Source organism: Bos indicus, chromosome 7 (genome assembly GCF_029378745.1).
Source record: "Bos indicus isolate NIAB-ARS_2022 breed Sahiwal x Tharparkar chromosome 7, NIAB-ARS_B.indTharparkar_mat_pri_1.0, whole genome shotgun sequence".
Classification (NCBI taxonomy): Eukaryota; Metazoa; Chordata; class Mammalia; order Artiodactyla; family Bovidae; genus Bos; species Bos indicus.
In genome coordinates, this window is record NC_091766.1 from 19208197 (window position 1) to 19224227 (window position 16031).

The 16031-nt window shown below is 55.1% G+C and overlaps 1 protein-coding gene across 4 annotated transcripts in view; it reads left to right on the plus strand.

Moving 5' to 3' along the window:
- Nucleotides 1-11611, plus strand: part of DPP9 (dipeptidyl peptidase 9) — a 36807-nt gene extending 25196 nt beyond the window's left edge. For 2 of the 4 annotated variants that reach the window (XM_070793065.1, XM_070793064.1), the window contains 8 exons: nt 2194-2346; nt 2733-2868; nt 3843-3988; nt 4720-4866; nt 5655-5807; nt 6399-6541; nt 7728-7839; nt 10487-11611. In XM_070793065.1, the coding sequence (XP_070649166.1) occupies nt 2194-2346; nt 2733-2868; nt 3843-3988; nt 4720-4866; nt 5655-5807; nt 6399-6541; nt 7728-7839; nt 10487-10579 (1083 nt within the window). In that variant the 3' untranslated portion in view covers nt 10580-11611. Of the gene's footprint in view, nt 1-2193; nt 2347-2732; nt 2869-3842; nt 3989-4719; nt 4867-5654; nt 5808-5927; nt 6063-6398; nt 6542-7727; nt 7840-10486 lie in introns of those variants that run through there. The other 2 variants (XM_070793066.1, XM_070793067.1) reach the window with 2 other exon arrangements.
- The last annotated feature ends 4420 nt before the right edge of the window (nt 11612-16031 follow it).

Genomic DNA, 16031 nt, shown 5'->3' on the forward strand with positions numbered 1-16031 from the left:
ATCCATCATTGGGGGCCAGGTCTGCAAAATTCTCAGTTTTACAGAGAGACCCCTTAATCAGACGTCCTGGAGGCCTCCCTCCCTCCCAGCTTTTATAAAGGTCTCCTGGTCCAAAGACTCAGACAGACCTAAACTGTCCAAGTGCCCAAGAGGAGATGTAGGCCAACCTTTTTAAAGCCCAGAGCTGGGTGGCCCGTGTGCTGCCAAGGGAAGGGGCCTTGGCACCCCTGGGCAGAGAGCAGAGGGGGCATCCATTACAGTGTCAACCTGCACCTCATCTGACCTGACAGCCCCCATTCTAGGCGAGACCACCCGGGACACTCTCAGGTTAGCACACAAGTGTGCACTGTTGATATGGTAGGAAACAGCAATGTGAAAACACTCGATCAGGAGACAAGTAACCTCCTTGGGCCCAGGTAGTGTAAGGCACGGTGCCCGTGACAGTGGGACCACACTTGTCCCTACTGGGTGGCTCTGCTGTGCTTGAGTCTTGCTGGAGGCGCCCCTGGGCTCATAGCCTCGCTTGGCCCAGCCAGCCAGGCACTAAGACTGGGTTTCCTTGCTGCGACATGGGGCCAAACAGCTCCAACCCTCCCATCTCCACATCAGTGGACACTTGGGGCAACTGTGGGCACTGTGGGTGTGGAGCAGCCTCCCTGGCCCCCACCCCAGCTGTGATGACCACAGATGTGTCCAGAGGCTGCCAAATGGCCCGGGGGCACAGAGCGGCCCCAGGTGAGAACCCTGTTTTAAAGTACTTTGAAGGCCTTTAGCCGCTGGCAGACACACAGGACAATATTAAAATCTTTCTCTGGGGACTTGCTGGGTGGTCCAGTGGTTAGGACTCAGTGCTGTCTCTGCCAGGGCCTGGGTTCAGTCCCTGGTAGGGGAACTAAGATCCCCCATGCCGTGCTCACGGCTGGGGGGAAAAAAAAAAAAAACTTTCTCCATGGTCAGAGTTTAATCCTCTGCACACCCTATCTTTTTACCTAGAAATTTTCTTTAAAATAAAAAAGCAACATTTTAAGAAAGAGAAAGGGAAAGAATGTCCTTTGCCGTTCCTTTGCCGTCACTGCCCACAGCCACATGCTCCACCCCTGTGCCCCGGGTCTGGGTGGGTCCCTCACCTGCAGACTCTCCTTCCCGCCCACACAGCTTCTTACAGAGACTTGGTAACAAAACCAGCACACGACTTAACTATGGGTGGTTTGGGATTTTCTAATGACATCCTCCATTTTCAGAAAACCTGCATTTATTTTCCAGTGAGCACATGATAACCAACATACCAGCATTGGTTGTAAAAATTGAATTTCTCTATACGGTCCCCTTCCATCCTCACCCAGGCCCCCGTGACCTGCCTCCATCCTCAGAAGTGACCACAGTGGGGAATCACTGTAGGTCTTTCCTGTTTGCACAGGAACATGAGTATTTTAGAGGGTTTGTAGGGTTGCATGGCTTCTTGTGGCCCCAGAGAGGTGTGCTGTAAGGGTGGAGCCAGCCTGTCTTTAGGACATTTCAGCTATCATCAGCTCTCTCATCTGAAGAGCACTTGGGGCATCGCTGTGCCTTCATTTGGAATTTGCCCCTCCAGTGCCATCCTTGGGAGCAGTCCCCAGGGGCATAAAGGCCTGTTCAGAGCATCTGTGCTGCACGGTCAGCCCAGCAAGGCAGTGCCTCTTTCATCCCCAGAACGAGGTTCTTTCCCCCTCCTCCTGAGGTCCTTGCCTGAGAACCACACCCAGGCCTGACGGGCTTTTCCTCCAGGAAATAGCGGGGCAGGGAGTTACCACTTCTTAACCCTGAGCACTTGGGTCAGAGGGTGGGCTGTCCCCACTGGGGACCAGGACTGGGGGCTGCTGGACCCAGGACAGGCCCTCCCTCGGCCTCGGTATCCCCCCACAACTGTGCCTTCAGTCCCCCTCCGGTGGCTCTGGGCCCGCCTGGAAGGAGCTGTCCAGACTGGGAGTTCTGATTCCAAGTCAGACCAGAGAACATGTGGTTAGCCCAGCTCTAGTGGAGTGGGCTTCTTCCCTGCGGGATCCAGGACAGTCTCCCAGACAGCTCTCCAGCCGGCGGGCTGAAGCCAGCTCTGGGAGAACTGTCCTCCCTGTTCATAGAACACTGAGCCCTCCCTGGGGGCGGGGAGGGAGGCCCCGGGGGCCATGTCACCAGGAGCTCCTGTGCCACCTGCAGATCTGGGTCAACGAGGAGACGAAGCTGGTATACTTCCAAGGCACGAAGGACACGCCCCTGGAGCACCACCTTTATGTGGTCAGCTACGAGGTGGCTGGCGAGATCGTGCGCCTCACCACACCCGGCTTCTCCCACAGCTGCTCCATGAGCCAGGTGGGCCTCTCCCCAACGTGCCCTCCCTTGGAACATTCCAAAATATCAGGCAGCAATCTGGAACATGACCACAGGGCCACCCCCGACCCAGACAAGTAGGCAGTGTAGTCTGCTGGCTGTAGGACCAGCAAGATGGGGAGGTCTGGGTCTGAACCCGCCCCCAGGTCCCTCAGTCAGCAGCACCCAGGGCCCCCCTGGTCAGGGGACAGGCTCCTCTCACCTTTCAGGGTAGGGGTGGTGGTAACAGCAGGGTCACACGAGCAAACACACCACACGGGGTATGGACGGCAGGCAGTTGATGCAGGTGGAGGTGATGGGGGAAGGCGCCAGCACAGTGGGGGTGATGGGAGGCGCCCCGCGGTCTCAGTGCCCCATCCCGCCCACAGAACTTCGACATGTTCATCAGCCACTATAGCAGCGTGGGTACACCACCCTGCGTGCACGTCTACAAGCTCAGCGGCCCCGACGACGACCCTCTACACAAACAGCCCCGGTTCTGGGCCAGCATGATGGAGGCAGCCAGTGAGTAACCCCAGACCCCTGGGACCTAGACCGCGTGCATTGCCGGCTGAGCCCTGGTGAATAACGCGGGTGAGCGCAAGGCAGCAAGCGGCCCAGAGCCCCAAGAACCAATCGAGCGTAACCATAGCCCTGAACTGTCCTGTGGGGCCCCCGAGACAGCCTCAAGTTTCTGTGCTGCTGTCCCAGAGAGAGCACATGCAAAGGGCAGGAGCCGGCTCTGCCAGGTGGAGGGGTCCCTGCTGCTGCTGCTGCTAAGTCGCTTCAGTTGTATCCGACTCTGCGACCCCGTAGATGGCAGCCCACCAGGCTCCCCCGTCCCTGGGATTCTCCAGACAAGAACACTGGAGTGGGTTGCCATTTCCCTCTCCAATGCATGAAAGTGAAAAGTGAAAGTGAAGTTGCTCAGTCATGTCTGACCCTCAGTGACCCCATGGACTACAGCCTACCAGGCTCTTCCATCCATGGGATTTTCCAGGCAAGAGTACTGGAGTGGGGTGCCATCGCCTTCTCCAGAGGGGTCCCTACACAGGGCCAAGTGCACCTGTGCAGAGCAGATGGCCCCTGCCTGGGGTCGGTTGGTAGGGGCCTCGGGGAGTGGGAGGAAGCTGGTTAATTAACCCAGGAGCCTCCAGGGCGGCCAGGCCTCCACCTGGGTGACCCCAGGTTCCAATTCTAGCTGCGGAAGCGAATGCCAGTCAGTTCACTTCATCTCTCTTAAATGTTTCATTACCTACTGAATGGCCCCGTGGCAGCCCACGAGTTGTAAACTGAATGCAGAGCACCCCGCCATGGGGATCACTCACTAAAAAGGGCCCCCTGGTTATAACTGCCAGGAAGCACAGAAGACGGGGTGCTTCTGGTCCACCCTCTGGGTTTGGGGGAGTGTGGGTTCGGCCAGACGTGGGCCCCGCTCAGAATTGAGCCTGCCTTGGCTCACCCTGGCCCTCGGAGCCACAGCCACTCTGTCTCCATAGGCTGCCCCCCCGATTACGTGCCTCCGGAAATCTTCCATTTCCACACGCGGTCCGATGTGCGGCTCTATGGCATGATCTACAAGCCCCACGCCGTGCAGCCAGGGAGGAAGCACCCCACTGTCCTCTTTGTGTATGGAGGCCCACAGGTAGGCACGCCCCTCCCCCATACCCCCCATCCAGGGCTCGCGGGGCCCCTCCTAGCGCTGCTGCCCATCCCCACTGACCTCACTGCACAGCCTCCCCCTTTCACCTGGTGATACTCCCTGTCCCTCTGGGAAGCCCCCCTAAACCCCGTCTGTGTGTCTGGGCCACCCACCCAGCAGTGACCCACTCTTACCCCTGGTCAGCAGCTTGGAGCTCTGGGCCCAGCCCTCTGAGAAGGGGACAGGCCAGGCAGGCAGGTTGGCAAGCAGGTGCACCTAAGACAGCGCTTCTCAGCTGGGGTGGCTGTCTCCCAGGAGACACTTGGTGACATCTGGGGACATTTGTAGTCATCACAGCTGGGGTGGAGGTGCTCCTGGCATCTAGTGGGTAGAAGCCAGAGGTGCTGTCAACACCCTACAGCCAGCAGGACACCACCCAGAAGATGAGGAGGCCCCAAACATGAATTGTGCCGAAGTAAGGGACCAGCATAAGCCACATTACTTGGGGGACACACCACCCGGCACCACCAGCCTGCCACGCTCCCCATCAGCTTCTGTGTCTGTTTGTAGATAAAATAGAGGGGTAGAAAAGAGGCAAAATGTAGCTGAAGAAATAAGGGAGTAATTCCAGGGAGGAACTTGGGCAGGGGCCTTCCTCTCCGTGCCATCCATAGTCTTCATGATAGAGTGCAGGCCTCATCTTTAGACTCACACCTGCCTTGACTTCCCCACAGGTGCAGCTGGTCAATAACTCCTTCAAAGGAATCAAGTACTTGCGGCTCAACACCCTGGCATCCCTGGGCTATGCTGTGGTCGTGATTGACGGCAGGGGCTCCTGTCAGCGAGGGCTTCGATTCGAAGGGGCTCTGAAAAACCAGATGGTAATGTCTTTTCCCATTCCCTTCTTGTGTGGTGAAGGTGGGGGGACCTGGGGTTTGGGGGAGGCCCTGGGGCACCTTCCTCAAGGACAGTCTTGGCCAGGGTGTCAGTCCTATGGGGCAGCCTATGGAACTAGAGGAATGTCCACTCTGCTGCTCAGCTCTGAGTGGTGCCCCGTGGGGAGACAGGTATACATATACCCTACCTGGTGCCTAAGACCCAGATGCAGCCAGGCATGTCAGTATAGGCCCCTTCAGCAGGAAGCCCCGAGGGCTAGGCCAGATAGGCACTGGTGGCTGTGGAAGTGGTAGTGGCGGTGGTGGTGAGGATGGTGATGATGGTGGGGATATTGATGGTGGTGGGGGTGATGCTGGTGATGATGAGGAATTTGATGGTGATAATGGTGGTGTTGAGGATGGAGGTAGTGGTGCTGGTGGTGGTGATAACACCAGCTGTTTGAGTCTTGGCACACACCAGGCCTCTGAATACAGGATACCTTGCATTTCATTTCATCCTCACACTCACTGTAAAATCCGTACTCTTCATGTTAACCTCCTTATTTTGGGGATGGGGAAACTGAGGCCCAGAGAGGGGATGTAACTTTATCAGAGCCAGCCAGGAGATGGCAGGGCAGGGTTGGTGCCAGGTCCTGCTGACCACCACCCCGAGAGGTTTGCACAGGACCTGGAGAGAGGGTGACTTCCAGAGAGGGCCCCCTGCGAGGGAAGGGAGACTGTGGGGCATGGGCCTGGGAGGAGGCCACTGAGGGGTACCTGGCCTCATTCCCCAGGGCCAGGTGGAAATCGAGGACCAGGTGGAGGGCTTGCAGTTCGTGGCCGAGAAGTATGGCTTCATTGACCTGAGCCGGGTGGCCATCCACGGCTGGTCCTACGGAGGCTTCCTCTCGCTCATGGGGCTGATCCACAAGCCCCAGGTGTTCAAGGTGGGTCCTGCCCCGCCTTCTCCCCCCTGTCTGCCAGCGCCCTCATGCCCCTTGGAGCCCGCCCCCCCTGGGGGAGGCATCTTGGCAGGGGCCTTGCCACGTGGCTGTTTCTCCCCGCAGCAGCCCCACGGGGACGAGCCCCCCTCCTCATTGCCCGCCACTGCTGACCCCAGGATGGCGTCCGGCTGCACAAAACCCCGCCAGCAGCTCTCTGTGGGAGGCTGAGCTCGGGACCCCGGCCCCGGACGGGCAGAGGTGGGGCATGGTGTGGAGAGCGTCGGGGGAGGGGCCCCCAGGCCGGCGGCGCTGCCAGGGCGATGAGGAGGAGGAGGCAGGAAGGCAGTGGGCCCAGGGAGGGGCCAAGTTCAGCCTGAGCGCTCGCCTAGCTCACCCACCCTCCCACGACAGTGCACGGTCCACGGGGGAGACACACGGAGGGCCCCTCCCCGCCAGCCCCCGTGTGCATGCCCGCTCCTCATGTCCTCCGGGGGAGGCCCCGGGACCACAGGCCAAACGCAGGCTCCCAGGACGTGACCCCTATGTGTGTCTCTCTCTCTTTCTCTGCACCCCTTCACCCACGGTGGCCCCCAGGTGGCCATCGCAGGCGCCCCGGTCACAGTGTGGATGGCCTACGACACGGGCTACACAGAACGCTACATGGATGTCCCAGAGAACAACCAGCTTGGCTACGAGGCGGGTTCCGTGGCCCTGCACGTGGAGAAGCTGCCCAATGAGTAAGGCCCCCTGCCGCCAGATCACGAAGGCCGGCCCTCCCTGAAGTTGGGTCCTCCTGGGGCCGGGTGGGTGTGGCTTCCACATCTGCTTCTCTGTCCGCCGGCGCCCCCTCCCCTTCCTCCATCCGCCTCACAGAATGCAGGCCCCCGGGTTCTCTTGGCCCAAGGAGAGAGGGAAGCCCCCAGCCCTGCCCCCAGAAACATGGAGAGGAAGCTCTAGAATGATACTACTTTGGACACCCTGGCATCCCTTGGCTCCTAAGCACGTAGCCTGCCGTGGGCCCTGTGAGTCGGTTTTGAACCCTAACTGCCTGTCTTGTGGGTTCTGCCTCAGAACCCAGGTCCACAGTGGTTGTAAAACCTACGTGTGTTGGCCCAGCTCTGATATTCCATGTATGCTTTGGGCACTGGTTTCTGATTTTCCCATCGGAAGGAAAATGGCGTGGCCATTTCTGATGTACCTTGTGTCTGGTGAACGTCCACCCTGGCCTCACCTTTAGTGCCAAGGTTCTTGTCCCAGACTGACCCCGCCCTGGCCCCTCTCCCTGCGAGGCCGTTCTCTTCAGTCTAGAGGGTGACTCCAGGGGCCACCATGGTGCAGCCAAGCTCAGAACCCACAGCTCTGCAGCCACTTCCATCCACTTTTGCATTCATCTCAGTTCACTGGAATAATAAAAGACAGAAGCCTGGTGGTTGCCAGGGACTGGGAGCGACTGCTCATGGGTATAGAGTTTGCTTCAGGATGATGGAAATGTCCTGTAACTTAGGATCCAGGTGATGGCTACTTGACATTGTGAATGCACCAAATGCCCCTGAATTGTTCTCTTTAAAATGAGTGAATTTTAGATCATGTATCACCTCAGTAAGCTATTTTTATGTCAAAATTTCAAAAGGAATCATCCTCCACTACCCATGCCACATGTCAAGTGCTTGGTAGCCACTGGTGGTGTAGGGTGAGGCAGGTCTAGCACATTCCAGAAGCTTCTGGGACCTCAGGGCATTCCAGGTACCACTGGCCACACCCTCCCCTCCTGGCCAGGTGTCTCCCAGAGGTGCCAGTCATGCCAGATCATTGGGTTGCTCCACCATCTGCTGCCAAGTTGCTGCTTCTGCCTCCTCACTGCCATGGGGCAGGGTGAGAGAAGGGGGTTCGGTCCCAGACCCTCACCCCAACCTTGTCTTCCAGGCCTAACCGCCTGCTCATCCTGCACGGCTTCCTGGATGAGAACGTGCACTTTTTCCATACAAACTTCCTCGTCTCCCAGCTGATCCGCGCAGGAAAGCCTTACCAGCTCCAGGTGAGTGGCTCCTCCCAGGAGCTCGCAGGGTGGGCAGCAGCGTGGGTGGGGAGGGGGCAGTGGGAGGAAACCCATGTCCCTGCCCCCATCCTCATATCTGACTGCCTGGCTCCTCACGGTAATTGGTAATTACCCTGGCTCCCTGGGTCCCCGAGTCCATTCAGTAGATGCCTCGCAGTCCACTCCGCCCTCTGCTGGCCACCTCTGGGAACTGGGGGAGCACACGCTCTTACTGCAGGAGCACATGCGTTATTTTAAACCAAGAAGCTTGCTTTGAAGTTCGGAACCCCACCCAGAAAGTATGAGGGGCACGGGGGGAGTGGTTGGAGAGGAATTCCCTGAGGAGGTGACATTTAAGGATACTAATGAGTGAGTGGGGATTCAGCTAGGCCTAGGGGTCGGCTGTGGAGGACACTAGACAGAGGAGATAGTGAAAAGGAGCAGCTCAGGGACAAGAGACCAGCGTGGTTGCAGCCAGCAGAAGAGCTGAGGACCAGGGCCGAGTGACCAGCGTGGCCAGGCGGGCAGTGCCTCCAGTGGTGGGCGGGGCTTAAGCAGTAAGGGCGGGGTCTCAGGCGAGGGCAGGCCCTCACGAGAGGGTGGGGCTTCGGTGGTAAGGGTGGGGCTTTTGTGGTAAAGGGCCGGGCTTTGGGAGTGGGTCTCAGGGGAGGGCTGTATTTTTTTCTAAGGGTGAGGAAAGGTTGGTCATCTTTCAGGCAGCCGTGTAGACAGAGGCCCATGGGGCCAGTGGGACATGCACCAGTCAGTTGTCCTGGCAGGAAAGGGGCCGGGAGTGAGGAGCGAGAGGCCTGGTGGACTCCAGGGGTGGGACGTGGTCGGGGGGGTGGGAGGGTGAGGGGGGTGGTTGGGGGAGGCCTGATGCTGGAGGTAAGAAGGACAGATTTGATTACCTGCAGCCGCCACGCAGTCTTTTTGCATCCTGGACACCTTCACGTGCTCAGTCCTGTCAGGGGAGGACACGTTGCCATTCAACAGATGGAAAAACTGAAGGTCATCAGGCAGGAGGGACAGGCCTCAAGATCTATGGCTGTGCATGCACTGGCCAGACAGGGCAGGAGGGCGGCGGGGCTCCCACAGGGTGACGAGCTGTTGGGAGCAACCCTGCCCCCAACCCCACATGCACCCCCAACACAGGCCAGCAGCAGCTGCGTATCAGAGTTGAGGAGTCAGGCAGGGCCAGGGTGGATCCTCAAGTATCCCTTCTGAGCCTGAAGGCCTGAGTCTCCTGGTTGGGGTAGCCCCTCTCCCTGAATGACCACAGGTCATTTAACCTTGGGCAGGTCCTTTAACCTTGGGCCTGGTCTCCTTATCTATGAAATGGGCTTGATGACCCCTGCCTCTGAGAGGTGTTGAGGGTCAAATGAGTGCTCTCAGGAAAAACATTGGGCACATGGGGGCCTGGAGACTTGTGCCTCTGCCTCCCAGGGGAAGTTGAAAGTGAGACAGGATGCTCCCTTGGAGGGTGGGAGAGGGGGGATGGAGCACACCCACTTTCCGCTTCAGACACCCTGAAACACTTGGCTTGGAGGCTGACAGGCCAAACTTGTTCACACTTCACATTGTTGCCGCAGACCAGGCCCACGACTGGGGGTTGGGAGCAGAGTGGGGAGCCAGATGAGCCTCTCCTTGCCCTCACAACCCAGGAAGAGGAAGTGACCAAGCACCCAGGACCCAGGGTGGCATAGAGGGGTGGGTGTCTGTCCCAGGTTGTGCCACTGCCCCGGGCCCTGAAGGAGTGGGACCTATGAAGCCTTGGGAGCAGTAGGACCCAGGAGTCCAGGTCTTGATCTCAGCCTGGCAACTCCTCTGAGCTGGGGACAGTATGGTGAGACTTGTGATTCATCCAGGATGGAATACTGAAGGCAAGGGTGGAGGAGGGCAGATATCTGAGCAGTTAGATGCATTCCTAGGGTGTGAAGCAGGTTTCACACCTGCCCCAGGAACCCTCACTCCATGGCCAGAAGCAAGACCTGCCTCGCTGTCACCATCCACCTGAGAGCCTACTTCCACTCAGCCAGGTCTCAGGGACTGGGTGATTCCTTGGGCGTGGGCCCTATCACCAGCACACTGCCACTTCTCTCAGGGGAGGGTCCCCCCTTGGTTATTGAGAGGGCCCAGGAAGCACTTGGCAAAGCCTGGGGGGAGGCCCTCCTAGAGCAAGGGCTTTCTGGAGCCTTGGTGTGTCCAATCCCCAGTGGGGCCTGTTGGTAAAATGCAGTGGCTCAAGTGGAGGGCAGCAAATGTCTCCATGATTTGAAGCCCCAGCCCCTTTGCGGATATGAGTTCCTCACGCTCCCTGGGTTTGGGGGACAGAGGAGCAGCACAGGTTCGCAAGGCTTGCATATGTGCTTTCGTATCTGCACTAGCTGGCCCAGGCCACACAGACCCTACAAGGTCTGAATTTTTCACTCAGCCTTCATGGGGGGAGGCTGTCACTTGCCCAGCAAGTTGTCCATGGAGGAGGGATTCAAACCTGGGTCCCTCAGTTCCAGAGCAAGACCTCTTCCCAGGGTGGCAAGGGTGGGACCAAGGCCCTGAGGGGACACACTGGGAGCCAGACTCAGAGGGTGAGGTTCAGGATGCAGGGTCCTCGGTGCCACCAGCCTTGCCTTCTCTTTCCACCCAGATCTACCCCAACGAGAGACACAGCATCCGCTGCCCCGAGTCCGGTGAGCACTATGAAGTCACACTGCTGCACTTTCTTCAGGAACATCTCTGAGCCCGGGGCCGCCTCGGGAGGGGCCTGCACAGTCAGAGCACAAGTGGCTCCACAGCCGCCATCGCGCATGCAGGGTGCAGGAGGGACCGAGTGGCCTCGCAGGCCCCGCACCGCACCTCCTCCCACCGGCCCGCGGGACTGCCCGCCCCGGGAGCCACCACCTTCACCCCCACGCCTTTGATCGTTTTTGTTCATGCTCCTGGGTTTTCTGCCTGCTGCTTCAGGGTTGCCAGGATGGAGCGCTGAGGCCAGTGTCCACAAAGCACTTCCTCAAGCCATCCCACTGCTCCCCATTGTCTGGGAGCCTCAACTCCACTGAATGTGGAGGCCTGAAGAGACTCCAAGAAGCCTGGCCTTTGCACTGCTCGCCCCGGGGGCAGGGTGGGGTGGGGGTGGCCAGGCCTAGGCTCAGCCCAGCCAGCGGTGCAGAAGCATGTGGTTGCCTGTCCTCCCCACCCGCGCCCACTTGTGTTTTTTTTTTTTGTTGGGGTGTGGGAGGGGCGTTTTTCTTTATTATTTAAAAGACAGAAAGCTAGGGGTGCCTAAATCTAGAATCTGGGTCTGCCGCCGGCCGCTGGTTTCACCCCAGCCAGCACCCGAGACAGGAGCTGTGCACCCAGCAGACCGCAAGTGTGCAGGGGAGCGGGCAGCCCTCCGGCCCGGCTCTCCCTCAGCTTTCAGGCAGGCTCTGAAACGTGACCGGCTGGGGCTCTGCTGGCCAGCGGCTGCTGCCCCTTCTCCAGCCGGGCCATCTGGTCCCACGTTTCTGCCTGGCCCGCACTAACCGGGCTTCCAGGGTTGGGAGTGGAACCCTCCCCGCCTCAGGGTTATCCTTATTCTTCCTTTCCCTCCCGCCAAGAGTTCTGCCAGGGGCGGGTTAAAAAAAAAAAAAAGAAAACCCAACAACAAAAAAATCCCACCAGAGAGCCGAACCACCTCTACATATTATGGAAAGAAAATATTTTTGTCAATTCTTATTCTTTTATAATTATGCGTGTAAGAAGTAGACACATTAAACAATTCCAGATGGAAGCACTGCCACCTGCCTGAGGTTCCTTCTAAGCTAAACTCCCCGGGGCTGGTGATGGGGGTTCCGTGGGTGGGCAGGGAAGTCCCAGGAGGGAGCTGAGCCAAGGGCAGGGCAGTCTTGGCAGTGGTAGGAGAGGGGCTGCTTGCTCAGCCTTGCTGCCCTGGCACAAAACAGCAGGGGGTCCCATGCCACGGCTGGAAGATGCCCAAAGGACAGTCTCAGAGGTCCTGAGGCAGCTCGTGGGTGCCACTGAGGGACCCAGCCCAGGCTGTCGTGGGCAGCCTGGCCCTGACTTCCTTTTGCACCTTTCCTTATCCAGAGGCTTGATTCAGTGGTTGGAGCATCAGGACACACCGACAAGTCAGGGCAGGGTGCAGACTCTTCAAGTCTGTCTCAACAGCTGAGAGATGAGACTGGAGACCCTGCCCGAGCTGAGGGCACTCATGGTACTTGAGTTTCTAATGGCACAATGACCTTGGCCCCAGGGCCATCACCCGCTCCATCCTTTGTGAAGGTCCACTTTTATATTTAATGGCTTAAAGAATAAAACAGGGACTTCCCTGGGTGGTCCAGTGGTTAAGAAACCATGCATCCACTGCAGGGGGCACAAGTTCCATCCTTCGATGGGGAAGTTCCACATGCCGCAGTGTGGCCAAAAATAAACCAGTACAAAAGGGTATAGAGAGGAAAACGATGCCCTCCCCACCTCCGGGGGCGGTAACCCCTCCCCAGTCTCTCGTTAGAAAAAGAAAATGTTATTTTCGGCTGTGCTGGGTCTTCGTTTATGTGCTCAGGGTGTCTGTAGTTGTGGCAAGCAATGGCTCCTCTAGTTGCAGTGGCTTCTCTTGTGGAGCATGGGCTCTAGAACATGCAGGCTTACGTAATGTTGGCAGCACCTGGGCTCAGCAGTTTTGGCTCACAGGCTTAGCTGTCCCATGTTATGTGGAATCTTCCCGGGCCAGGGATTGAACCTGTGTCACCTGCATTGGCAGGCAAATTCTTAACCGCTGGACCATAGGGAAGTCCCCCAGTCTCTCTTTTTAATACCTGCCTTCTGTTTTGCTCTGGGAATGCCATAATTTATTTTGCCAGACACTTATCAAGGGATAAGGTTATTCTGGGCTTTTTGTATAAATCAGGGGTCAACAGACTTTGTCAAGGACCAGAGAGTAAATATTTCAGGGTTTGTGGGCCAGTTAGTCTCCGTTCCAACTGCTCAGCTCTGGCCCTTGCAACTCAAAAGTAGCCAAGGGTAATGTATAATGTATACATTATAATGTATAATTATAATGTATAAATGAGTGGATGTGGCTGTGTGACAATAAAACTTTATTTACAAAGTCACACAGCTGGCCAAATTTGGCCACAAGTTGTCAATGACCAACCTCTGCTATAAAAGATCCTGCAACAAACAGCCTTGTACATGTTTTGGGCATGTCTGAATTTATAGGATAATTTCCTAGAATTATCAAAAGGCATATTCATTTTTAATTTTGAACAATATTGCAATATTGCTTTCTAAGGAGAATGCCTCCATGTACACACCTCCTGGTGAAATGTGCCCCTTGCTCCATTCCTTCAGTGTTGCTCTTGTTCAGTCGCCAAGTCATGTCTGACTCTTTGTGATCCCATGGACTGCAGTATGTCAGGCTTCCCTGTCCTTCACTATCTCCTGGAGTTTACCCAAGTTCATGTCCATTGAGTCAATGATGCCATCCAACCATCCATCCAATGATGCCATCCTCTATCATCCCTTTCTCCCTTTGCCTTCAATGTTTCCCAGCATCAGAGGCTTTTCCAGTGCGTCGGCTGGAAAAGGTGGCCAAAGTATTGGGACTTTAGCCTCAATATCAGTCATTCCAGTGAATATCAGGGTTGATTTCCTTTAGGATTGACTGGTTCGATCTCCTTGCGGTCCAAGGGACTCTCAAGAGTCTTCAGTACCACCTGTTATTTTTGAAAAGCTTAGGGAGTGAAACACAGCAGCTCACTGTACTCTGAACTCATATTTCTGTGTGTATGAATATTTTCATGCTTTAAGGCACTTGTTTACTGCTAATTATTTGCCAACTTTTTAAATTTCTTTTTGGCTTGCAGGATCTTAGTTCCCCAACCAGGAATGGAATCCAAGCCCTTGATTCCTAACCACTGGACCACCAGGGAATTCCTTGCCCACCTTTTGATATGTTGGCCTCATTCATTTGTAGACCCTCTTTATATGTGAAGGAAATAAGTGCATTGTCATACATGTTGCAACCTGAACAATGTTGCTGATTTTAAAATGTTTGATGGGTAGGAAGCTCAGCCAATGAATGCTAAGAATCATCTCAGGAATAAGAATATATCTTGCCTGTAATCCACTGTGAAAGTGGAGAGGCAACTAATCACAGGTCACAGAATGACAGAAGTTGATGAGAAAAGAGTCACTAGAGTTGCCCAGGAGGCTTGGCAATTGGCAACCCACAACCATCTCAAGCAGAAACTTTTTTTTTGGGTGGGGGGAGCTGCCTTGTGACATGCTGGATCCTAGTTCCCTGACCAAGGATCAAACAAGTGCCCCCTGCGGTGTAAACATGCTCTGGACCACCAGGAAAGTTCCTGTTTGTTTGTTTTAAATTAACCACAGACACATAAGAAGTTGCAAAAACAGTGTGGAGTCTCGTGTACTCTCACCCAGCGTACATCTTACCTAACCCTAATACACTGTCATGCCAGGAACATGATGTGAATACAACGCAATGAACTAAACTCTAGACCTTATTCAGATTTTATCAGCTTTCACAGGCACTCATATGTGTGTAGTTCTATTCCACTCTGTCACCTGTACAGATTCCTAGAACCACCACCACAGTCAAAATACAGAGCTGTTGGGAACTTCCTTGGTGGTCAGTCTGTTGGTTAAGACTGAGCTTCCACTTGAAGCGACCCAGGTTTGATCCCTGGGCCAGAGAACTAGGATCCCATATGTCTCATGGCAGGGGAAAAAAAAAAAAAAATATATATATATATATATATATACACACACATACATACAGAGCTGTTAATTCACCACAAGGGAGTTCCTTCACACTCTATGATGTCCACACCCACCCTGTTTATGGTGTCCTGACCATGGAGACAGAAGCCGTGGTAGTTGTTACCAAATATTTTTTGACTGCTAGATTTCATGTCATGATTAAATAGCAGAATCTTGGGAATGATGGTTTTTCTCTTTAAATCCCTTAAGTTTTTTGTTTGTTCCTATTTTGGTTTTTGTTTTACAGGCAAAAAGGAAAAACAGAAACAAGAGGCTGGGGTTCAGTCTGAGAAGAAAACACACATACACACACCTACCCCTCTTGAGTAGGAAACTCAAAACCACTCACAACCAAATACCTTGTCAGCTACAGCATTTGGCCACTAATTGAATCCTTCATACGGACCCACTGAAGGTCAAACACGGGAAGTAGGGAAATGGAGACATAAAAAGAACTGTGCTGTGTGAAAACACCAAATAGTCTGCCGTCCTCCGATTTATGGAGCCAATTCCTAACAGGTCCACGGCAGCCGGCTGCAAAGAGGGAAGCATTTCTTAACAGGAGCAAGTACCCCCTACTCAGAACAGGCTGTAAGAAATAAATGTGTTGTTTAAGCCAGCCTGTCTGCTTAAGATATTGTTATAACAACCCAGACTAAGGCAAGGATCCAATCCTAGATCCCAGTTGCCTTTCGACGTCTTAGTCTCCTCATTCTGTGATGGTTCCTCAGCCTTTGTCTTTCGTAACATTTTTAAAGAGAACTGCCAGCTACCTAGGTAGAACATGCTTCAACTTGGGTTTCTCTGGTATCTGCTCTATCAGATTAAGGCCGTGCATTTTGCACAGAAATTCCAAGGAGATGCCACTCAGAATGTCCTCTGTATCCCGTGGTGACTCCATGAAGTCACTGTCTTTTTTTAACGACGTTGACTTTGCTCAGTGGGCTAAAGATGGTGTCACCCCTATAAAATTACTTACTTTTCTCTTTGTAACTGTTATGTATCTCGGGGGGGGAATACTTTGAGATAATGCAAAAATCCTCTTCCCCACCAGTTTTTAGCATGGATCCACGAATCTTGGAGTAACAATCAGAGTTGTTTGCTCAATGGTGATCTTCCATTTCCCTCATTCTGCCTACATGTATTAACCTGAATTTCAGTGGTGCTCCTTTATATCCTTCATTCGTTGTACACGTACTAACTAGAAGAGTTGAAGGGTCAGTCACTTGGCTAGTGAGGGACAAATGGACCCCAAACCAAGAAACCTTATTCCAATTCCTTCAGCCCCAGAACGCTCCTGGGACTTCCAAGCCCCGCCCCAAGATGGCAGCCCGGGTAGGAGGGGCGGGGCCTTTCGGATCACGTGGTCGCGCCCGACGCCGACGTGGCCTCCGCCAGACTCCCTA